General features: G+C 44.0%; 2 protein-coding genes across 4 annotated transcripts; one reads left to right on the top strand and one right to left on the bottom strand.

Moving 5' to 3' along the window:
• Nucleotides 1–13144: 13144 nt before the first annotated feature.
• On the top strand, nt 13145–17572 carry LOC119312851 (actin-related protein 2/3 complex subunit 4-like). 2 transcript variants are annotated; one of them, XR_005151449.1, is made up of 9 exons: nt 13145–13339; nt 13460–13525; nt 13624–13676; nt 14553–14580; nt 15791–15865; nt 15973–16077; nt 16534–16623; nt 16995–17155; nt 17194–17572. XR_005151449.1 is itself a non-coding variant. In XM_037588625.1 (8 exons), exons 1-8 carry the CDS (start codon nt 13337–13339, stop codon nt 17082–17084), a joined length of 510 nt encoding a protein of 169 aa, XP_037444522.1. In that variant the 5' UTR covers nt 13146–13336; the 3' UTR covers nt 17085–17572. The 2 variants fall into 2 exon arrangements, 1 of the variants encoding a protein (XP_037444522.1); XM_037588625.1 differs by having other exon boundaries at nt 13146–13339; nt 16995–17572.
• A 240-nt stretch (nt 17573–17812) lies between these two features.
• Nucleotides 17813–22107, bottom strand: LOC119312850 (B-cell receptor-associated protein 31-like). 2 transcript variants are annotated; one of them, XM_037588623.1, is made up of 3 exons: nt 21918–22107; nt 21248–21801; nt 17813–18596 (listed from the first exon to the last, which is right to left on the bottom strand). In XM_037588623.1, the coding sequence occupies exons 2-3, from the start codon at nt 21531–21533 to the stop codon at nt 18229–18231; spliced, it is 654 nt and encodes a 217-aa protein (XP_037444520.1). In that variant the 5' UTR covers nt 21534–21801; nt 21918–22107; the 3' UTR covers nt 17813–18228. The 2 variants fall into 2 exon arrangements, with proteins under 2 accessions (XP_037444520.1, XP_037444521.1); XM_037588624.1 differs by having other exon boundaries at nt 21248–21796.
• Between the last annotated feature and the right edge of the window lie 3067 nt (nt 22108–25174).

The raw sequence follows: 25174 nt of genomic DNA, 5'->3' as shown, positions 1-25174 counted from the left end.
CTTTTCTAAAAAAACTCAATGCACTCTCGATCGTGCATACATAAGCAAATGCTAATTTTCTACCATGTCGGTTTTTTTAACGAAAATGCTGATGGAGCAGCTTTTCATTGAAACTTGGGGGGGAGGGGGGTTTAGAGAGTTATGTTACAACAAATTTACATGTGCAGTCCACACCTTGGTGGACATGCCATCTCCATTGCTTGTAATGTGCTTTTCTTAGTCTGGTTCTCTTGGTCTGTTGAGGAGGGAGATGGCCTTGCCCTGTCCCGCCCTTTGCCAGACCGCTGCCTCTTCGATCATCCGTTCCACCACAGTCGTCTCCCGCGATGGTTGGTTCCTGAATATCCTTGCGTTGCGTTCGTTCCATATCGACCACCATACCAGCTGTACGAATGCGCTCCATTGCTTCTTCGTTGATGCAGGAACAATGCCATTGGACTGCTCGACCCAAAGCACCAGGGAAGTTGTGGCGGCTGAGAGAACGAGGCCCTGATGAAGGTTGCAGCGAGCAACGATGTCTTGCCAAATTTGGATGGAGATGGGGCAGGAAGCCAACAGGTGCACGACGTCCTCCATTGGTCCATTGCATAATGAGCAAGACGGGTTGTGAGGCCAGCCTTTCCTCGTAAGAACCTCGGCCGTTTTGCAGCGGCCAAGCAGAGCCAACCATGCAAATAGCTTGTCTCTCTGCATGTGCATGGTCTCGAAAAGCATAAATATTGCTTGTTTGGTTAATTGTCTGGATAGATGAGTCGATGCAATCAAAACATACTCACTATGAGCATGTACAATCTAAGACAGCCTTATCATATACACCATCTTTTACAATAGTTAGAATTGTCTTACTTTATTACCAAGAGATCATCTTTTAGCGAAGACAAGGTATTCTTATTTATCTCTCCTCGAACTCAACAATTATCCTAAGTGACATTGCTAAGACCGCACCACTATGCCCGAACTTAGGACATATACCATATGTGCATCACCTTCTTCACATCTGATTACCCATGCATATGTGTCCATGTTGAAAATAATCTTGACTAAAACTTCTCTATGATTAATAATCTTAATTATATGGTTCCTCGGCATGGATGGTGCTATGTATCACCTATAGCAAGCGGTCACTACCTTTCCTAGCCACGCCTATATCTCCGCTTGTGTTTATTTTATTATATTATAGAAAAAAATCTAAACTGTGATATGTCAAAATTTCATTTTGCACATTTAACAAAAACACACCTGAAAAATGTTATCATGCATTTAAGAAAATGAAAATATATCAAAAACAGTTCATTGTGTGTTATAAAAATGGTCATCGTATATGAAAAACGTACATAGTGCAATTTAAAAGGTCATGTGTAATGTTCATTTTAAATGAAAAAGGGGAAATAAATAAATAATCAAAAGAAAGGTAAAAAATATAATAAAGTGAAAAAAGAAGAGAAGAACAACAAACACAAGAAAAGAGGGTAACAGGTAATATAAATAAATAAATAAAAAAATGATTTAATACAAAACATAACCCAGAAGAAACAAGATACAAAAACCTCGCGGAAACAAGGAAAGATAAAACCATAAGCAAAAAAACAGGCTGGGGGCCAGAAGAGAGCCGCCCATTCCATGAACTGGAAAGAAAACCACCCCATCGTATGTGCACATAGGGTCGTGATCCTTGTTGGTTGTTCTGCAGGCGAGCGCAAGCTAGTGCTTGGTATCAATGATATATAGCAGTTGGCCCTCGGTAGTGCGTTTGTTTTGTAGGCCTGTTGTCCCTCTCGTGGTGCACGCCGGAAGGAGGGATGAAGAAGAATTGCGTGTCAGCGCAATGTTCTGTAACGGTGCAAAACCATATGTTGTGGTAGCGGGTAGACGTCAGCATGTCTATATAGTGGTAGTCGGGTAGGTCATAGGAATAAAGCCCACATCAAAGTCGGTAACAGCTCCACGATCCAAAAGAATCAAAAAATCATTATTTTTTTCGAGCAGCAAAAATATAGACAACATGCATAGCGGCGTCCCCAAGCCCTAGCCACGTCCACTTGCTCCCTCTCCGTGCCACCAGCCCGAGCCCATCCACGTATCTCCCTCTTCACCCCACTCTTCCCTCGCCGTCTAGCTTCGCCATGGCCCGGAATAACAAGACGTATGCTATGCTAACGTCGTAGCCGGCCTGCCTCGGACTCGTCGGAGCTGGAGGAGGAAGAGGGGCATCAACCAATTCCTATGGAAGTCGTGGATCCGGAGGAGGACGGCGTAGAGTAGCCGCAGGAGGAGCTGGCGCCGACTGGACATGAAGGACGCCATGGCGGAGTTCACGAGCGCCCGAGCAGCAGAGATGGCGCAGCAACAGGCAATTCTGGAGTCCATCCAGGATGAGGCCTATGTCGAGGCATACCGACAGTTTATTCGATAGGAACGGGCGGCGACCGACACGCTTTTCGCCGAACTTGACGCGGAGGCGGAGGCCGATGAAGAGGAGCTGCAGAAGCCGGAGTTGCGGTTGTTGTTGTTGGAAATATGCCCTAGAGGCAATAATAAATAAGTTATTATTATATTTCTTTGTTCATGATAATTGTCTTTTATTCATGCTATAACTGTATTATCCGGAAATCGTAATACACGTGTGAATACATAGACCACAATATGTCCCTAGTGAGCCTCTAGTTGACTAGCTCGTTGTGATCAACAGATAGTCATGGTTTCCTGGCTATGGACATTGGATGTCGTTGATAACGGGATCACATCATTAGGAGAATGATGTGATGGACAAGACCCAATCCTAAGCCTAGCACAAAAGATCGTGTAGTTCATTTGCTAGAGCTTTGCCAATGTCAAGTATCTCTTCCTTCGACCATGAGAGCGTGTAACTCCTAGATACCGTAGGAGTGCTTTGGGTGTATCAAACGTCACAACGTAACTGGGTGACTATAAAGGTGCACTACAGGTATCTCCAAAAGTATCTATTGTTTTATGCGGATCGAGACTGGGATTTGTCACTCCGTGTAAACGGAGAGGTATCTCTGGGCCCACTCGGTAGGACATCATCATATGCGCAATGTGACCAAGGAGTTGATCACGGGATGATGTGTTACGGAACGAGTAAAGTGACTTGCCGGTAACGAGATTGAACAAGGTATTGGATACCGACGGTCGAATCTCGGGCAAGTAACATACCGATAGACAAAGGGAATTGAATACGGGATTGATTAAGTCCTTGACATCGTGGTTCATCCGATGAGATCATCGTGGAACATGTGGGAGCCATCATGGGTATCCAGATCCCGATGTTGGTTATTGACCGGAGAACGTCTCGGTCATGTCTACATGTCTCCCGAACCCGTAGGGTCTACACACTTAAGGTTCGATGACGCTAGGGTTATAAAGGAAGCTTGTATGTGGTTACCGAATGTTGTTCAGAGTCCCGGATGAGATCCCGGACGTCACGAGGAGTTCCGGAATGGTCCGGAGGTAAAGATTTATATATGGGAAGTCCTGTTTTGGTCACCGGAAAAGTTTCGGGCGATATCGGTATTGTACCGGGACCACCGGGAGGGTCCCGGGGGTCCACCAAGTGGGGCCACCTGCCCCAGAAGGTTGCGTGGGCCAAGTGTGGGAGGGGACCAGCCCCTAGGAGGGCTGGTGCGCCCCCCACAAGGGGGCCAAGGCGCAAGGGAGAGTGGGAGGGGGCAAACCCTAGTCCAGATGGGCCTTAAGGCCCATATTGGTGCGCCTCCCTCTCCTCTCCCCGCTTGGCCGCCACCCCCTTTGCCATCTAGGGCTGGCCGCACCCCTTGGGGGTGGGAAACCCTAAAGGGGGCGCAGCCCCCCCTTCCCCCTATATATAGATGAGGTTTGGGGCTGCCATACACATGAGTTCTCTCCCTCTTGGTGCAGCCCTACCTCTCTCCCTACTCCTCCTCTCCCATGGTGCTTGGCGAAGCCCTGCGGGATTGCCACGCTCCTCCACCACCACCACGCTGTTGTGCTGCTGTTGGATGGAGTCTTCCTCAACCTCTCCCTCTCTCCTTGCTGGGTCAAGGCGTGGGAGACGTCACCGGGCTGTACGTGTGTTGAACGCGGAGGTGCCGTCCGTTCGGCACTTGATCATCGGTGATTTGAATCACGACGAGTACGACTCCATCAACCCCGTTCACTTGAACGCTTCCGCTTAGCGATCTACAAGGGTATGTAGATGCACTCTCCTTCTACTCGTAGCTGGTTTCTCCATAGATAGATCTTGGTGACGCGTAGGAAAATTTTGAATTTCTGCTACGTTCCCCAACAGTGGCATCATGAGCTAGGTCTATTGCGTAGATTCTTTGCACGAGTAGAACACAAAGTAGTTGTGGGCGTTGATGTTGTTCAATATTCTTACCGTTACTAGTCCAATCTTGTTTCGACGGTATTGTGGGATGAAGCGGCCCGGACCGACCTTACACGTACTCTTACGTGAGACAGGTTCCACCGATTGACATGCACTTGGTGCATAAGGTGGCTAGCGGGTGCCAGTCTCTCCCACTTTAGTCGGAACGGATTCGATGAAAAGGGTCCTTATGAAGGGTAAATAGCAATTGGCATATCACGTTGTGGTCTTGCGTAGGTAAGAAACGTTCTTGCTAGAAACCCATAGCAGCCACGTAAAACATGCAACAACAATTAGAGGACGTCTAACTTGTTTTTGCAGGGTATGCTATGTGATGTGATATGGCCAAGAAGAATGTGATGAATGATATGTGATGTATGAGATTGATCATGTTCTTGTAATAGGAATCACGACTTGCATGTCGATGAGTATGACAACCGGCAGGAGCCATAGGAGTTGTCTTTATTTATTGTATGACCTGCGTGTCATTGAAGAACGCCATGTAAATTACTTTACTTTATTGCTAAACGCGTTAGCCATAAAAGTAGAAGTAGTCGTTGGCGTGACAACTTCATGAAGACACGATGATGGAGATCATGATGATGGAGATCATGGTGTCATGCCGGTGACGATGATGATCATGGAGCCCCGAAGATGAAGATCAAAAGGAGCAAAATGATATTGGCCATATCATGTCACTATTTGATTGCATGTGATGTTTATCATGTTTATGCATCTTGTTTACTTAGGACGACGGTAGTAAATAAGATGATCCCTTACAAAATTTCAAGAAGTGTTCTCCCCTAATTGTGCACCGTTGCTACAGTTCGTCGCTTCTAAGCACCACGTGATGATCGGGTGTGATGGATTCTTACGTTCACATACAACGGGTGTAAGACAGTTTTACACAGCGAAAACACTTAGGGTTAACTTGACGAGCCTAGCATGTGCAGACATGGCCTCGGAACACGGAGACCGAAAGGTCGAGCATGAGTCGTATAGTAGATACGATCAACATGAAGATGTTCACCGACGTTAACTAGTCCGTCTCACGTGATGATCGGACACGGGCTAGTTGACTCGGATCATGTAATCACTTAGATGACTAGAGGGATGTCTATCTGAGTGGGAGTTCATAAGATGAACTTAATTATCCTGAACATAGTCAAAAGACCTTTTGCAAATTATGTCGTAGTTCACGCTATAGTTCTACTGTTTTAGTTATGTTCCTAGAGAAAATATAGTTGAAAGTTGACAGTAGCAATTATGCGGACAGTAGAAAGCTTATGTCCTTAATGCACCGCTCAGTGTGCAGAACCCCAAAAGTCGTTTGTGGATGTTGTGAACATCGGACATACACGTTTTGATAACTACGTGATAGTTCAGTTAAATGGTTTAGAGTTGAGGCACTAAAGACGTTTTCGAAACATCGAAGAACATATGAGATGTTTCAAGGGCTGAAATTGGGATTTCAGGCGCGTGCCCACGTTAAGAGGTATGAGACCTCCGACGATTTTCTTAGCCTGCAAACTAAGGGAGAAAAGCTCAATCGTTGAGCTTGTGCTCAGATTGTCTGAGCACAACAATCACTTGAATCGAGTGGGAGTTGATCCTCCAGATGAGATAGTGATGTTTCCCCAAAGTCATTGCCACCAAGCTGCTAGAGCTTCGTGATTAACTATAACATATCAGGGATAGATATGATGATCCTTGAAATATTCATGATGTTTGACACCGCGAAAGTAGAAATCAAGAAGGAGCATCAATTGTTGATGGTTGGTGAAACCACTAGTTTCAAGAAGGGCAAGGGAACAAAGGGATACTTCATGAAACGGCAATTCAGCTGCTGCTCTAGTGAAGAAACCCAAGGTTGAACCCAAACCCGAGACTAAGTGCTTCTGTAATAAGGGGAACAACCACTGGAGCAACATTACCCTAGATACTTGGTAGATGAGAAGGCTGGCAAGGTCGATAGAAGTATATTGGATATACATTATGTTAATGTGTACTTTACTAGTACTCCTAGTAGCACCAGGGTATTGGATACCGGTTCGGTTGCTAAGTGTTAGTAACTCGAAATAAAAGCTACGGAATAAACGGAGACTAGCTAAAGGTGAGCTGACGATATGTGTTGGAAGTGTTTCCAAGTTTGATGTGATCAAACATCGCACGCTCCCTCTACCATCAAGATTAGTATTAAACCTGAATGGTTTATTGAATCTCGATCGTAGTGATACACATTTTCATGCCAAAAGATATAAGATAGTAATGATAGTACCACTTACTTGTGGCACTGCTATGTAAGTCATAATGGTATAAAATGCATGAAGAAGCTCCATGTTGATGGATCTTTGGACTCACTCATTTTTGAAAAGTTTGAGACATGCGAACCATGTCTATTGGTGTATATGCATGAAGAAACTCCATGCAAATGGATCGTTCGGACTCACTTGATTTTGAATCACTTGAGATATGCAAATCATACCACATGGGCAAGATGACTGAAAAGCCTCGGTTTCAGCAAAATGGAACAAGATAGCAACTTGTTGGAAGCAACACATTTTGATGTGTGCAGTCCAATGAGTGCTGAGGCATGCAGTGAATATCATTATGATCTTACTTCACAGATGATTTGAGTAGATGTTGAGTACATTTACTTGATGAATAACGAGTCTGAATTATTGAAAGGTTCAAGTAATTTCAGTGTGAAGTTGGAAGATCGTCGTGATAAGAGGATAAAAATATCTATGATATGATCATAGAGATGAATATCTGAGTCACGAGTTTTGGCACACAATTAAGACATTGTGGAAATTGTTTCGCAATTAATACCGCCTGGAACACCATAGTGTGATGGTGTGTCCGAACATCATAGTTGCACCCTATTGGATATGGTGCGTACCATGATGTCTCTTATCGAATTACCACTATCGTTCATGGGTTAGGCATTAGAGACAACCACATTCACTTTAAATAGGGCACCACGTAATTCCGATGAGATGACACCGTATGAATTATGGTTTAGAGAAACCTAAGTTGTCGTTTCTTAAAAGTTTGGGGCTGCGACGCTTATATGAAAAAGTTTCAGGTTGATAAGCTCGAACCCAAAGCGGATAAAATGCATCTTCATAGGAAACCCAAAACAGTTGGGTATACCTCCTAATTCAGATCCGAAAGCAATATGGATTGTTTCTAGAATCGGGTCCTTTCTCGAGGAAAAGTTTCTCTCGAAAGAATTGAGTGGGAGGATGGTGGAGACTTGATGAGGTTATTGAACCGTCTCTTCAACTAGTGTGTAGCAGGGCACAGGAAGTTGTTCCCGTGGCACCTACACCAATTGAAGTGGAAGCTTATGATATTGATCATGAAGTTTCGGATCAAATCACTACCGTACCTCGTAGGGTGACAAGGATACGTACTACTTCAGAGTGGTACGGTAATCCTGTCTTAAAGGTCATGTTGCTAGACAACAATGAACCTACGAGCTATGGGGAAGCGATGGTGGGCCCAAATTCCGACAAATGGTTAGAAGCCATGAAATCCGAGATAGGATCCATGTATCAGAACAAAGCATGGACTTAGGTGGACTTGCCCGATGATCGGCAAGCCATTGAGATAAATGGATCTTTAAGAAGAAGACGGACGTAGACGGTAATGTCACCGTCTATGAAGCTCGACTTGTGGCGAAGAGTTTTTTCACAAGTTCAAGGAGTTGACTACGATGAGATTTTCTCATCCGTAGCGATGCTTAAGTCCGTCGGAATCATGTTAGCATAAGCTGCATTTATGAAATCTGGCAGATGGATGTCAAAACGAGTTTCCTTACCAACTTTCGTAAGGAAAGGTTGTATGTGATACAATCAGAAAGGTTTTGTTGATCCTAAGGATGCTAAAAGGTATGCTAGCTCCAGCAATCCTTCTAAGGACTGGAGTGAGCATCTCAGAGTTGGAATGTATGCTTTGATGATGATCAAAGATTTTGGGTTTGTACAAAGTTTATGAGAAACTTGTATTTCCAAAGAAGTGAGTGGGAGCACTATAGAATTTCTGATGAGTATATGTTGTTGACATATTGTTGATCAGAAATGATGTAGAATTTCTAGAAAGCATATAGGGTTATTTGAAAGGTGTTTTTCAATGGAAAGCCTGGATTGAGCTACTTGAACATTGAGCATCAAGATCTATAAGGATAGATCAAAATGCTTGATAATACTTTCAAATGAGCACATACCTTGACATGATCTTGAAGGTGTTCAAGATGGACCAGTCAAAGAAGGAGTTCTTGCCTGAGTTGTAAGGTACGAAGTTAAGACTTAAAGCTCGACCACGGCAGAATAGAGAGAAAGGACGAAGGTCGTCCCCTATGCTTAAGACGTAGGCTCTACAGTATGCTATGCTGTGTACCGCACCTGAAGTGTGCCTTGCCATGAGTTAGTCAAGGGGTACAAGAGTGATCCAAGAATGGATCACAGGACAGCGGTCAAAGTTATCCTTAGTAACTAGTGGACTAAGGAATTTTCTCGATTATGGAGGTGGTAAAAGAGTTCGTCGTAAAGGGTTATGTCGATGCAAGCTTGACACCTATCCGGATAGCTCTGAGTAGAGAGACCGGATACATATAATGGAGCAATAATTTAGAATAGCTCCAAGTATAACAGTTATTTGGAATAGCTCCAAATAGAGCGTGGTAGCTGCATCTAGGAGATGACATAGAGATTTGTAAAGCACACACGGATCTGAAAGGTTCAGACCCGTTGACTAAAACCTCTCTCACAAGCAACATGATCAAACATAAAACTCATTGAGTGTTAATCACATAATGATGTGAACTAGACTACTGACTCTAGTAAACTCTTGGGTATTAGTCACATGGCGATGTGACCTGTGAGTGTTAATCACATGGCGATGTGAACTGGATTATTGACTCTAGTGCAAGTGGGAGACTGTTGGAAATATGCCCTAGAGGCAATAATAAATAAGTTATTATTATATTTCTTTGTTCATGATAATTGTCTTTTATTCATGCTATAACTGTATTATCCGGAAATCGTAATACACGTGTGAATACATAGACCACAATATGTCCCTAGTGAGCCTCTAGTTGACTAGCTCGTTGTGATCAACAGATAGTCATGGTTTCCTGGCTATGGACATTGGATGTCGTTGATAACGGGATCACATCATTAGGAGAATGATGTGATGGACAAGACCCAATCCTAAGCCTAGCACAAAAGATCGTGTAGTTCATTTGCTAGAGCTTTGCCAATGTCAAGTATCTCTTCCTTCGACCATGAGAGCGTGTAACTCCTGGATACCGTAGGAGTGCTTTGGGTGTATCAAACGTCACAACGTAACTGGGTGACTATAAAGGTGCACTACAGGTATCTCCGAAAGTATCTATTGTTTTATGCGGATCGAGACTGGGATTTGTCACTCCGTGTAAACGGAGAGGTATCTCTGGGCCCACTCGGTAGGACATAATCATATGCGCAATGTGACCAAGGAGTTGATCACGGGATGATGTGTTACGGAACGAGTAAAGTGACTTGCCGGTAACGAGATTGAACAAGGTATTGGATACCGACGATCGAATCTCGGGCAAGTAACATACCGATAGACAAAGGGAATTGAATACGGGATTGATTAAGTCCTTGACATCGTGGTTCATCCGATGAGATCATCGTGGAACATGTGGGAGCCATCATGGGTATCCAGATCCCGCTGTTGGTTATTGACCGGAGAACGTCTCGGTCATGTCTACATGTCTCCCGAACCCGTAGGGTCTACACACTTAAGGTTCGATGACGCTAGGGTTATAAAGGAAGCTTGTATGTGGTTACCGAATGTTGTTCGGAGTCCCGGATGAGATCCCGGACGTCACGAGGAGTTCCGGAATGGTCCGGAGGTAAAGATTTATATATGGGAAGTCATGTTTTGGTCACCGGAAAAGTTTCGGGCGATATCGGTATTGTACCGGGACCACCGGGAGGGTCCCGGGGGTCCACCAAGTGGGGCCACCTGCCCCAGAAGGTTGTGTGGGCCAAGTGTGGGAGGGGACCAGCCCCTAGGAGGGCTGGTGCGCCCCCCACAAGGGGGCCAAGGCGCAAGGGAGAGTGGGAGGGGGCAAACCCTAGTCCAGATGGGCCTTAAGGCCCATATTGGTGCGCCTCCCTCTCCTCTCCCCGCTTGGCCGCCACCCCCTTTGCCATCTAGGGCTGGCCGCACCCCTTGGGGGTGGGAAACCCTAAAGGGGGCGCAGCCCCCCCTTCCCCCTATATATAGATGAGGTTTGGGGCTGCCATACACATGAGTTCTCTCCCTCTTGGTGCAGCCCTACCTCTCTCCCTACTCCTCCTCTCCCATGGTGCTTGGCGAAGCCCTGCGGGATTGCCACGCTCCTCCACCACCACCACGCCGTTGTGCTGCTGTTGGATGGAGTCTTCCTCAACCTCTCCCTCTCTCCTTGCTGGGTCAAGGCGTGGGAGACGTCACCGGGCTGTACGTGTGTTGAACGCGGAGGTGCCGTCCGTTCGGCACTTGATCATCGGTGATTTGAATCACGACGAGTACGACTCCATCAACCCCGTTCACTTGAACGCTTCCGCTTAGCGATCTACAAGGGTATGTAGATGCACTCTCCTTCTACTCGTAGCTGGTTTCTCCATAGATAGATCTTGGTGACGCGTAGGAAAATTTTGAATTTCTGCTACGTTCCCCAACAGTTGCCATGTACGCGAAGCCAGACACATATAACTTTTTCCAAATGCTTTATTATCATTTTTTGAATATCTATTCGACATTTTATTCAAAATGCATGATTAACATTTTTATATACACGGTAAAGAAATTCATTTTTAATACACGATCAACATTTTTTCTACACATGTTCAACATTTTTCTGAATGCTTCATCAATATTTTTAAATACTTGTTCAACATTTTCAAAAGTTTTTTGTTGAGTGTTTTTTGTAATATATATTTAGAATATTTTAAATTATAAACAAAATTCAAAAATAAACCAAAAACAAAAAAAAGCTTCGGACTGCGGCGCGCGGGGGTGCCCATCTCGCTCGCCCCTTCAGCGAGTCGGAAGATCAACTTGATGAAGATGGGTTCTCCTAGTGCATAGGTCACGCGCGAGCGGGAACACGCGAATGCCCATGCTCCCCCGTGCGAACAAGTGGGCCGACCCATATTTGCTCCTTTTCGGTTTTAGGAAAGCATTCAATTTTTGTTTATCGCAATCAAAATTTGGTCATCATATTTTAAAAATGTTCATGAAACTTTTATAATATGTTCAACATATTCAAAAAAAGTAAAATTCAAATTTGTTCATCGGACTAAAAAACAATTCATCATATCAAAAAATGTTCATGAATTTTTGAAAAATGTTCAACATATTCAAGAAATGTTCATTGAATTTTAATAATGTTCTCGAATTCAAAATGTGTTCATCAGATTAAGAAAAATGTTCATTGATTTAAATTTTGTCCATCAACACGCAGATTTTGGAAAGCAACTTTTGAATCGGTGAACATTTTTTGAATCAGTGAAAGTTTTTGTAAAATTAATGAATATTTTTGGAATTCACGAATTTTTTTCAATGCGTGACATTTTTTTTCAAAATCATGTTCATTCTTTATACTATGAACATCTTTTTTTTATGGAACATATTTCGAAAGTTCTCTTTTTTGAAATATGGAAATTGTTTGAAATTTGGAATTATTTCAGAGAAGGAAAAATCAAAAAGCTAAAAGAAGAAATAGAAAAACTACGGCATAAAGCCTTGCTCATATGCCGGTCCAATAGGGGCCCACGGGAGGAGAGGTGGTGCGCTGGCATTGTTTGCCATGGCCTCACGCGCCAAATAGGAGCTCAGATATAGGGGCGTCCTTTTTCCCTTCTCGCCGCGAGCAACTAACAAAGTACTCCTTCAGGGGACCCACAAGGGTCACCTGGGGTGGGATGAGAGTGCCAAGTGGCACGCTTTCAGCCGTCGTCACGTGTCGCTCTATTTGCGCTACCTTCGAATTTTATTTATTTTTTTATTTTTTCACACGCGTTTTCGGCTTTTTAGATGATTTTTTGGTTCTTTCTGCTTTTTGGTTTCCCTCCAGTTTTTCTTAGTTTTGGACCAAAAAATTATGCGAAAAAACATGTTTTCTTTCTTTTTTTTCCTTTCATGATAGGCACATCCGTGCCTCTTGAAAACGGGAAAAAAATATCACAAAGAACACGGATTTGCTTTCACGAGAGGCACAATCGTGCCTCTTGAAAACTAGGGAAAACAACGTTAAGAGGCACATTCATGCCTCTTGAAACCGGAAAAAATATCTCTTTTTTCGTCACGCGAGAGGTATGAATTTGCTTCCACAAGAAACATAGTAGTCTCTCTCGAAACCAAAAAAAATGTTTTCTTTTTTTTTATTCTATGAGAGGCACATATTTAGTTCTCGCGGAAGCATGGATTTACTTCCGCGAGAGGCATAGTCGTACCTCTTCCGTAAAGAAAAGAAACATGCTTTCGGTTCGGTTTTTTCGTCCTTTTTTTTAAAAAGAAAAGTTCGTCAAAATCTATCAACATGAAATCTAGTTTTAAAGATCTCGACACGAGGAATCTAACAATGAAAACAGTCCGACTTTTGGACGCATGTCACTTTTCAAAACCTACCTAAGAAGGTGGGATGACATTTGCATTTTATTTTAATTTTTTAGAATCATAGTGATCTTTACTCTCCTGATTTGGCTTCTGGTCGCTGCGCACACCAGAGCACGCCAGCCTGTACAGTGGACACGGCCCAGGCCCACGAACAGTACCGAAGCACACCTCCACCAGCCAGTCGCCTCCGACGCCGGCGCCTTCCCCTCTCTCCCCCACGAACTCCGGCAACCGGCGGCCACCCCGCGCCCCCGATCCACCAGATCCCTTCTCTCCCCCTCGACCGATCCACGCGGGCGGCGACCCTCCGTAGCCATGGTGAGTCCGTTCCCCTCCCCTCCCTCTCTAGATCCTTCCCTTCCCCTTCCCCGCGCACCGCCGCCGGCGGATCCTCCCCTTCCCGCGACTCCGTTCAAATGGGTTCTCGTGTCTCCGCAGGCCAACACGCTGCGCCTGTACCTCACCTGCATCCGCAACACTCTGGAGGCGGCCATGTGCCTGCAGGTACGCACCAGCTCCAGGATCGCCATTCCGCTCGGCAGTTTCTTGATTTGCTCAGAGAGAAAATTAATGTCGCGCGTGCTTGTTCCTTGTGCCTCTAGAATTTCCCTTGCCAAGAGGTCGAGAGGCACAACAAGCCGGAGGTGGAGCTCAAGTAAGCCAATTCTTTCACCTGGACACCCTTTATTCAGAGCTTGTACGTGCTTGTGTTGCTTCTTTCTCTAAGTGATTCGGTTCAGACCAGTACAAGATTCTGCGTATTATAGATGAAAGTCGAGGCAACCTTTTTCTCCTGCAAATAGAACGGCCTTCCGCTTCTATTTTTCGTGTGTGCATTTGTGTGTGAAAACCTAGTACTAGAAACAAACTGGAGATGTCTCCAGTTTATTCGTAGGATGTAAATTTCAAAGACAACAATCTAGATTGCACCGATACGGTTACGCGTACCAGTATGAGCGCCATACAGATACTTAAATACATCAGCTCTGAAAGGGAAAAGCGCCAATACCAGGATACGGTTGACTATTTTGGAAAAAAATACGTTATCAATTAAGCATCAAACCATTTAGCATATATTTAGGGGAGTACCTTTATCCATGATTCCAACAAAAGCAAGAACCAGCAGCCAAAGGGTAGCCGCAATTTACCAAACATAAAAGTTCAATTAGAGAGAAAGGGAGGAGCAGGAGAAAATCAGCATTCTACAGGATAGTGGGGAAAGGGGAGCGGGAGCACCAGGAACCACCGGCACTACTAGAGCCTGAGAGGTATTGGGGACGTATGGTGAAAGAATCAGTATCGGATATGGTATCCGATACGGATACGTTGGTTGCTTGAAGTATCGGTGTTTTCTTGACAACAATAGTGGCACTATCTCTGGCTTCCTTTGATAGTTTATATGCCATTGTATCCTTGCGATGGCATTCACATGTGCCCATGTTCCCTTTTTGTTTACACCTCCCCTCCCTAAGTTCATGGATGCGAGTAAATCATGTTTTGCTGACATCATCTTTTTTAATTCCTTTTACAGGACTAGCTCTGAACTTCTGCTGAATCCGGTAAGGGAGATTTCAGATATCGATTCTTTGGTGTTGCTAAGAAAATCTTATGAGAGTAATTCCCTTCTATATATGAATTTGATTTTTATCCATGTGTTCTCCTTTTCTCATACGGATTTTACAGCAAAAAAAAAAAAATCCCAACTGCAGAATCTTGTGGTGATTAGACGGTAGTGCCAAAAAAATGTTTTAAATGCCTCTCTGTAATGTTTCATATGCACCAGTATTGTTCATTCCTCAGAATGGCAACACTTATTCTCAGTTTGGAGCTAAAATTTCTTTACTGTATATTGAAGTGAGAAGAATATAGCTGCAGACACCTGCCCAAGAAGTATATTGTAATTGCGTGTCATTTTAAACTTCTAACAGATACACTCTTCATTAGACTATGCTGGAAATCACGAACACATTGTTCTTAGTACTTTAGTTAACGTTGTTCTTAGGCAAGCAAAATTCAGCCTCACAGGGCAGTGGATGTTCTTTCATCTTTCATCCTGCCCTATCATGAAATTTCCAATGCTCCCTTTATAAGACCTGGTCTTTGGCTAGGTGATGACAAGTAACATAGGCCAGCACTGATGCCAATTAGGTACCTAAATCAAGATATAAACAAGATGCTTATACGATAGTACTAAACTGGAAAAATCACACTTTCTCAATTTTGTACTATTCAAATGGCTGTGAACTCGACATGCTAGAATTTCTGATTTATGTACATGTGTATCATATTAGAGGATCGAATATTGTTATTGTGTTCTAGAATACTTGCCTGTAATTATTTATTGCGTTTGAGAACACTTGCCTATAATTAAATAACTCGGCATAGCAAAAGTTATTGAATGTATTATTAAAGTTCCCTATGTGAAATTGATATGTGCTACTCCTTCCGTCCTGAATTACTTGTCGCAGAGATGGACGTATCTAGACGCATTTTTAGTTTTATATACATCCATTTCTGCGACAAGTAATTCGGGACGGAGGGAGTATTTGCAAAACTCTGAAATGGGTGACACAGAGCATATGCGATAAAGCAGAAGTCTAATGAAAACCATATTGTTTAACACTGCTGAAACCTACTGAATCAATTGGTGATATCTTGCATATGTAGTCTGTACCATCTCTTTGTGACTATGCTTTTCTGGAGATGAACATGAAATAAAAAACAGTTTTTTCAGAATGGTGATTCATAATTAAGGATTTCCTCTTACAGGTGCTTATATGTCGTAATGAAGCCGAGAAGTGTTTGGTAGAGACTTCAATCAATTCGATCCGTATAAGCTTGAAGGTAGTGAACAATAGCTGGTGGATATTATGATAGTTCTTTTAAAAACATTGTGGCTCAATCATTTGTGATCCAGTATGCCATCATATACTTGTTTTCTTATTTGACAGGTTAAGCAGGCAGATGAACTGGAAAATATTCTTGCAAAGAAGTTTCTTAGGTTTTTGTCGATGAGGGCAGAGGCATTCCAAGTGTTGAGGAGAAAACCAGTTCAGGTATTACAATACGGTGTGCATGCATTACTTCTGTACCTCTAGCAATCGACTACTCGTAGTAGTACACAAACTTTATTCAACTGAAGTTGGGCCAGCAGGACTACTTGATACTAGGGGATTACACATAACTGCCTTTTTCTAATTAATTACTCGATTCGCTCTGAAAGTTAAGAGGTATACACATTTTAGGAATTTAGTTTGATCAGCAGTTAGACTTGGATCAAGTGGTGAAACTGGAAATTTCAAGTATCAAATTGAAAAACTTGATATCAGCAATAGGACAACTAAATAGTAGTCTCTATGTTGCCTGAAGTTTTCCATCTTGATGATGTTTTCGCAACGATTTATTAGCCATGTGGATCAAATTTGTCTTGGTACTTGCCGGAATGTTAGTGTACAGCATTTTATCCAAGGACACCATTGGAAAATGACTAACTTGGTTTTCTTTTGTTTCAGGGTTATGATATTAGCTTCCTCATAACAAACTACCACTGTGAGGACATGCACAAGCATAAGCTCATAGACTTCATTGTTCAGTTTATGGAGGTAAGTAAAGGTCTAGTAAATGAACAGCTAACAGCAAGAGTAAGTTTGGACATGTTTGTAGTTTCTGAAATGTTTATCCTACGTGCCTCTATGTAAAATAAGCACTCAGCAGTTTGTACTGAAATCACAAATGAATCCCTTATACAAATAATTTTAGAGTACATCTATCATGAAATGGCTGTGCGCCCAGCTTGGTGATTGCCCATAAAGTGTTGCCAGTCTTGGATTGCCCGTTTTACAAGTGAAGAAGAACAAAATGCAGAAGACTCACGATCATGTTTTTCTTTCACAGTAGAGCTAAAAAAAATTGCCCATAAAGTGTTGCCGGTCTTGGACATGCTTTGACACACATATGCATCTTCGTGTTGTAGGACATTGACAAGGAGATCAGCGAGCTGAAGCTGTCGGTGAACACACGTGGCCGGCTGGTGGCAACCGAGTTCCTAAAGCAGTTCATTTGATCTCGCTATCCGACTTCTCATCGCGGAAGGACCAATTCTCCATTGGGAGTTTCTCGGCCTCCTCCCTGGAGGTGTTGGCTGCTTTCCTCAGGGTAATGAGCTTCTGGAGTACTGGTGCACCCGGTCGATGACAAATGCAAGGAATAGTGTGTGTCCTGCTAGGAGCGATGAGCTGTTAGAAGTGTGGTGCCAGGTTTAACTATGAATGTGTATTCTACTCTACTTATTGTTTGATAGAGGACAATATATTACTCCATCCGTCCCATAATATAGGAACGCTTTTAACACTAGTATAGTGTCAAAAACGTTCTTATATTATGGGACGGAGGGAGTAGTGTATTAGACATATGGGGGAAAATGGAGTTCTGCATTCATCAAAGTATATCCTTTATGCCCGGAAATAATCTTTGGAGGTCCGTCTTCATCATTTTAGTTCTGAATCTTCCTATGTATGAACTTTAATTTGAAGGAATATTTGTGCACTTGTATGGATACAGTACACTGTATGCTACAGAGTACAGACCCATATACCAAGTCCAATGGTACACCATGAGTTCAGACTTTCCCATGAAATAATTACTTCAACTGCAACTGATTCAGTTGTAAGCAGGCCTTAGATCCCAACTCCAGCGAATCATGAAAACCAAAATTAAATCATGTTTGATTTTATTAGCTGCAACTGCCCTAGTTTGCACTCCATGATTTCCAAATCATAAGGAGATCTCTAATGCAAGGAAAACAGTACTACAATTGAAAAAGGGAGGTTATTTTTGGTAAGAAGTGCAACTCTTGAAAAGATGCAAGCCTTCTTAACAAAAAAAACAATTTTCCTTTTCCAAAAACACGGTGACATGTTATACTAGAATACAGTTCAAAATCTCTGCGAGAATCGGGGATAAGTTACTGCATTCCAACACATGGTCTAATCAGTACTACAAAGCGCATTTCGAAACCCGATCTTTCTCCCATATCCATCTCACCATCCCTGACTTTTTCAGTGCCTCAAAACAAACTACAGAGCACAGAGTACATCCATCCATATCACCATAAGTTAGAGAGGGGAATGAAAGCCAGGAACCACATCAAGAGCCTTGGCGATGAGCGCTTCGAGTTCGAGACAGTTACACGCCGCAGGTCAACCAGTTCAGCCTTTGTAGTGAAGCTGGGACTGCAGGATCTGGTTGTCCTCCAGCAGCCGGTCGTACTCAAGGAGCAGCTCCTCCGACTGCTTCTGCAGCGCGTTGACGTGGGCCTCCGCATCAGACGCTTTCCTCTGGTGATCCTCGGACTCGGATTTCAGCTTCTTCATGTCCTCGCTCAGCTTGGCCATGTCCTGCTGAAGCTTCTTCATCTCGCTGGCCGACTTCTCCTCTTTCTCGCGCAAGGACCGGTTCTCCATTTGGAGCTTCTCGACCTCTTCCCTGGAGATGTTGGCTGATTTCCTCAGGGTGATGAGCTTCTGAAGGTAGTGGTGCAACCGATCGATGACAAACGCGAGGAATAGTGTGTATCCTGCAATGAGCGATGAGCTGTTAGAAGGTTGAATAAAGATCTGGTATTCCAATTCAGTATCAATATCGATAAAAATGAATGTATTCTACATTCCCGTCAAACTACAGCCTTTAATATCCCATGCCAACTGCTCAAAATAAAATCTTTTAGGAAGTGATTTTTGAGGCCTACCTTTCGACATTTTAGTTCTGACCCCCAATGTCCAAGAACGAAAATTACCACACTGGACTAGCAGCTTAAAATTTTGGATGAAATGCCGTGCATTTCACTTGAAACTAGCTGGTATGATTAGTTACTGGTTCCTAGTTAATTCATCAAATTAGACCAACAACCCCCCTTTATAGTTGTCTGGATAAAGTATACTGCAGATTCAACAAATCCTCCACCTGTATAGACCCAAATCATATATACCAAGTCCAAATGGGTACACCATGACTTCAGACTTTCACACAAAATACACATTGTATCATAATTATTAGTGCAACTGCGCCAGAATCCGTTTTCAACAGGCCCTAAATTCCAAATTCAGTGAATCATGAAAACCAATACTGAAGTTGCTATCTGTTTGCATGACAAGAATTATCCCTTAATTTTATTAACTGCAACTGCCTACCTTGAAGATCAATGCAAGAACAGTATTATAAAATGCCTTAATTTTATTAACTGGAACTGCCTACCTTGAAGATCATTATTTCCAAGTTGCAAGTATAAGATTTATAATGCAAGAACAGTATTTATAATGCAAGAACAGTATTATTTCCAAGTTGCAAGTATAAGATTTATAATGCAAGTACAACAATTGCTAAAAAGGTAAGCTGTTCTCTGTAAAAGTAAAATGCACCTTATCTTCAAGTCCCGTTTCTCGATCTAAACTTTAATAAGGACTCCCAAGTATGCTCGAGTAAGATAGTTGCCTATCTAAACTTTACATGTCTACTATTGCCCTTACTTATGCTAACCTGTCCCTTTTAGGCTTTTAGCCTGCTACCTAAAACATAGATTCTTCCACTCGGTTCACGTTTCTCAACGCTGAACATATTGAAAGCACCAAGAGCAGCACACTGAAGTTTTGCATAACAGAAACCAGCAAGTGAACAGTATAGTTAATTGCAACATTTAGAGGCTCTATAGTTAAGATAAGCGTGGCCTTTGACATACGTCACACACCCCTTATTCCATGCATCAGAAGCCTGAACATTTTACCAAACTATTTGCCCAATCCTCACTTATAGTGGGCGTGACGTTATTATAAGGCATAATATAGCATGCCATTAATCAAAGCAGATCTGTCTCTAGACAGCTTACTCTCAGCTAAGAATCTGTCAGCCAAACTCCGATCAAGCATGAAAGCAGCATAAGCTGATGCAAGCCTAAGCAATACCAGTTCCTGTTTTATTGTATCCAGCCCAGGCCTGTATAATATAATGGGATCCCTAATATAATATTTCTTAATCAGTTGACCAGCATCACATGGAAGACCAATGCTACCGACATGTAAATAGAATAACAATTTTTTAAAACTATAGAATCAGATTGCGGTTATGCATTAGGTTTCCAGTTTGAGTTTGAAAATGCACAAGTTACAGAATGAAATTTCTGTAACTATAAGATACCAAGTGGATTGACAAACATGTATGGTAAGATCCGAGACAAATTTGGTCGGATATAACCCTTTATTCAGTACATCAAAAACCTTTACAAAACTATTTGTCCAATTCTCACTTATAGAGGACAGGATGCTAATCAAGGCATAGTATAGCATGCCATTAATCAAGGCAGATCTGTCCCTGGACAGCTTACTTCCAGCTAAGAATTCACCGAATATACCGTCCAAACTCCCACCAAGCAAGAAAGGAACATAGATCTGATGCAAGCCTAAGCAATATCAGCTCCTATTGTAGTCAACCCAGGCCACTACAATATAATATTTCTTGACCAGTTGACCAACAGCACATGAAGGACTAATGCTACAGACACATATAAATATAATAACAGGATTCTTCAACTACAGAATCAGACTGCAGTTTTGTATTGGATTTCTAGTTTGAGATAGAAAATGCACATGTTACAGACTGCGATATCGGAACTATAAGCTACCAAGTGGATTCGCAAACATGCATGCTAGGACTTGAGACTACATTTAGTTTGCGCATTGTTCATGGCCTATTCTAAAGTAAAAAGTGGAATTATAGATCTACGAGCACGAAAAAAGCATCGAAAATGGCACCTTCATCTCCAAAGCCACCCCCTTGACAACCTAAGCAGCAAATTCTTGCTTGTAGTCCATAACGCGTGATTTACACTGTAATTTACATACTCCTAGAATGAACTGCAAATAATTGGTCGGATCCGAAATGCTAAACACACAATCTTGAGAGAGGATATATAGAACTTAATAGCAGATACATTGGACATTCTAAAGTACAGATTGGTATAACAACACTTTTCTGTATACTTGACAAAAGGCGAAAGCATCCGAAATGACTAGTGGTTGCTAACTAGTAGTTGCTCGGCCCCTTCAGCAACTAAGCAGCAGCCACCACCACTATCCCAATGCTAACTAGTATTGCTATCAGCAAATCAAGAACTAGTAGAGACATCTGGTGCTGTGGGAGTAAGAAATGAATCGGGGAAAGAAGGTGTGAGCTGACCGATGAGGGAAGCCTCGAGGAGGTGCGTCCGCCAGAGCACCTGGTCCATGGGGCTGACGTTGCCGATCTTGTGGCCCCTGTTCTGGATCCTGACGATGGCGGCGACGCTGGACATGAGGATGACGGAGAGCGTGCAGGCGAGCGTCTTGACGGTGGCGGGGCCCTTGCCGGTCTTGACCTGCTCCACGCCCCGCATCGCCAGCTCCCGCAGCGGGCCGATCTTGACCATGAGCAGCAGCGCCACCGCGCCCTCCGCGAACAGCACCAGGAACAGAAGCGGGATCATGGCCCCCTTTTCTTTACCTTTCCGACCGACCGACCGGATGCCGGGTCTCCTTGGATTCCGCCCGGGGACTTAAGGAACGACCCCTTTGCTCCACGGCGCGAGGATTAATTGGCGGAGGTCGGTCCGCCGCGCGAGTACGGCGGGGGGTCCTTTTCCGGCGGAGGAAAAAGATGGCGGATTGGGTCGGCGGACGGGGAGATTCAACTTCAACTCGGAGGCGGAGTGGACAAGAACCCGCCACCACCACCTTTCCTTCCCCCTGGCTGTCCTGCGGATCGAATCAAGTCAGGAGGGTGGCGCGTCGTCGGCGAGCAAAAGGACTATAAACAGCTAAAAGGGGAAGCAAATCAATTCGTTCTTTGGGAAGGAAGAAGAAACACCCACCTCGTCTCTGCCAAGAACCAATCCTCCTCCGAGGAGCGGACACGGAGCGGCCGAGAACCGGCGGCCGGCGGATCAGGGGAGGAGGGTGGGGAATGAAACCACCAGGAAAAAGGCTACGGGGAGCACGCGGAATAGCGGGATGGGGGGGAGTGGAGTGGAGTGGGGAGTGTGGGAGAGCGTGAAGCTCTTGGCCCCTCTGCCTGCCTGCCTGCTCATTCCCAACCAGTACTAGTTCTTTTGGACTCTTTTCTTTTCTGTAAATGAAAAATGATAAAGTGAGTAATGCTAGTTCTTTTGCCCTTTGGGCTATTTCTTTTTCATTAACAAAATGATAAAGTGTGCTTTTCCTTGTAGTTAGATTAATTAACAATACAATGTGCTTGATGCTGCTGCAAATCTTCATGGCTTTAAGCTAATTAAAGGTCTCCCTCCCACATGCATGCTTAAGGAAAGGCTGGGGTGCTACTTATGAGCAATGCTGGGCCAACCTTTTGTAGATGGGGCAGAATTACCATGTATCCATATGCTATGATCTCATCTCATCTCATCCTATCTTTTTGTAATGTGTTGCTTGCTTGCTTCACTTTTGGGAAAAGGGGGGAGGAGGGAGTCTCAAATAAAGTTTTGCATGTTCTGGTTTCCTCCTCAGTGCCGCTGGCTTCCCTTTGCTTTCATTGGGGGCATATTTTTTGTTTCCTCATGGTTCTGAGTGCTAAGCTACTTGACTAGTTAAGTCTCAGCTCGTTTAGCTCCTAATCGTTAAGTCTTGACTCGTTAAGATTGTTAACGAGAGAAGAAAAAAACTTTGTTAAGCTATGTTCATTTAAAGCTCGTTAAGCTTGCGAGTGCTCATTACCAAACTACGATGTGTTGCGGGCCTTACGGCCCATGAGGTCAGAGTGTGGGTGTAATTTTTATGAAGGAGTATGATGACTATCGGAGGAGTTGCTCGTGAAACTCACTCGTTGAGCTTGTTAAGTTTAACGAGCTGAAATTAGTGATTGAATATTCATTAAAAAGCAAGCTACGAGCTAAGCTATCAAACATTTTCATTAAACTGGCGAGCTATGAGCTTTTGATCCAGACCTACTAAGTCTGCCCCCCCCCCAAAAAATTGATTCTACAACGGGGCTATATGGTAATCTGGAACGTGTCTCTAGAATTACTTTTTCATCCATGAGACACGTGTCCTATCCATGCTATTCTGTATTATGAACTAGTAAACCGAAACTAAAAAGATCGCGAAGCCTGCTCCCTCATGGTACCAGCTCCACTGCTAACATGCCTCAAGCCGAAGACCAGCATGAGTCCATAGCAGAAGTGGCACAATGGAATAAGCGGCTTAGCAAGCCAAACAGGCGGTCGATTGACACGGGGGACCTACAACTGACAACTAAAAGGCTATCAAGCCGCGATGCCCCAGGATGGGAGAGAAGTTGCGAGCATCAGTCTGCATTGCCGCAACCGGCCAGCGAGAATTTGTGATCACCAGTCGACATTTGCAGGAACCGCTCGAACGATAAGCCGCAACAAGTTACGACGGAGTTTGCGATGGGCGGATGGGATCCGCCGCAAGGACGACGCTATCTTTTCCTAGAACCAAAGAGAAAAAAGGAGTTGCAACCACCAACAAAAAATGCTACAGCCGGTGAAAAATTTATGCTGGAATCAGAGAGAGTTGCAACCAGAGCATGATAGAGTTGCAACCAACGATGGTGAATCTGCACCCCGAGCATGACAAAGTTGCAACCAGTGACACAAAATGCTACTGATGTCAATTTTTGCTGGAACCAAAAAAAAGTGAGGGTTGCGAGCATGTCATCATCTCCACCGATGCTGCAACCATGGGGAAACACTGGCTAGATGCAGAGTTGTGATTGGCGGTGCACTTTTTGTGGGGACTGGCGAGACACGATGCTGCAACCGGGGGCAGGAGGAGGTGTTGTGTTGTCACCAGCGAGGCGGCGACTAGAGGTGGCTACTCATGGTTGCAACGGGGTATGAAAAAATCTACTATTGGCGAACTTTTTTCTATGACTAACGACGACAAGACTGTGAGCGTCGACGGCGGGGGGAGTGGGTGGCCGGTGAGGCAACTAGCTCCTGGGAGAGCATGCGCTACGCGATATGAGGAAGTGGACACCATTATTTCGCGTGGGATTTCCTCATACAGAGATGGTCGCAAGGGGATGAAAGAGTCGGCTAACTCAGATCCAACGGTTGCGAGAGAATGCATCTGATGGCGTATTTGTGCAAGTGCATACCATATTCTTAGAAAAGGATATGGAGATGGATTTGAAAAAGAAATTATATGTACCATTTACATTCCTGCAGTGGAAATTCCCAATAAAATTGTGTGTGTTGAGGGATAAAAAAACGACCTGCCGCTCTTGAGGTGCACATGCCTTGAGGCTAGATTGAACAAGCTTTGGTGACTTATAAGTAGCACGGAATTTTAAAAACTATGAAAAATGACATATTTGAATATATTTTGAAATTTTGAACACTTTTATTTTAAAGAACTAAATACTTCTTCAAATGCAAACATTTTTGAAAGTGTGATAAAAAAATCAAAACACAAACAATCTTCGAAAAATAGAAACACATTTTGAATTTCTGAACAAATTTTGAAGAAAGAGAAAAAAAGAAATTATGAACAATTTTTTTAAAAAATAAATAAAATTGAAACTCTGAACTTTTATGAAAACGAGAACAAAATTTGAAATTCTGGAAGGTTCCCAAAAATGTAAAGGCAACGAACAGATTAAAAATTTGAAATTCATATCACGGTTCGATTAGGCCAACTCCACCGCAGGACCCCAATCGGACGTCTGCATCTGTCTTTTGGACGTCCGTTTGGGTGCGATTCGGCGGACGTCCGGGGGCGGACAAGCGTTTGGAGCATTCGCGCCCAACGCGCATGAGGCGTCTTCACCCCAAACGGTCCGTCCCGTCTCGTTGCAGCGCCTCCCCGCCCACGCTTGCTCGCCACTGCCGCGCACCGTGCCGAGCTCGCCAGCCGCGCTTGCCCTGCTACTCGTCTGCGTCGAGCTCGCCCGCCGGGCGCCGCGCCAAGCTGCCCTGCTACTCTCGCCCGCCGCTGCACGTCGGCCTGAGCCGCCATCGCCGCGTCGAGCTTGCACGCACCCCGCGAAGAGCCGCCGTCGCTGCGCGCCGCCCCGAGCCGAACTTGCACGCGCGCCGCCCTCCGCCGCTGTCGCCGCGCCCCGCGCAGAACTCCCCGGCGGCCCCGCAGC

Source organism: Triticum dicoccoides, chromosome 5B (assembly GCF_002162155.2).
Source record: "Triticum dicoccoides isolate Atlit2015 ecotype Zavitan chromosome 5B, WEW_v2.0, whole genome shotgun sequence".
In the NCBI taxonomy this organism is placed as follows: Eukaryota; Viridiplantae; Streptophyta; class Magnoliopsida; order Poales; family Poaceae; genus Triticum; species Triticum dicoccoides.
This window is presented reverse-complemented; position numbering and strand designations above follow the sequence as displayed.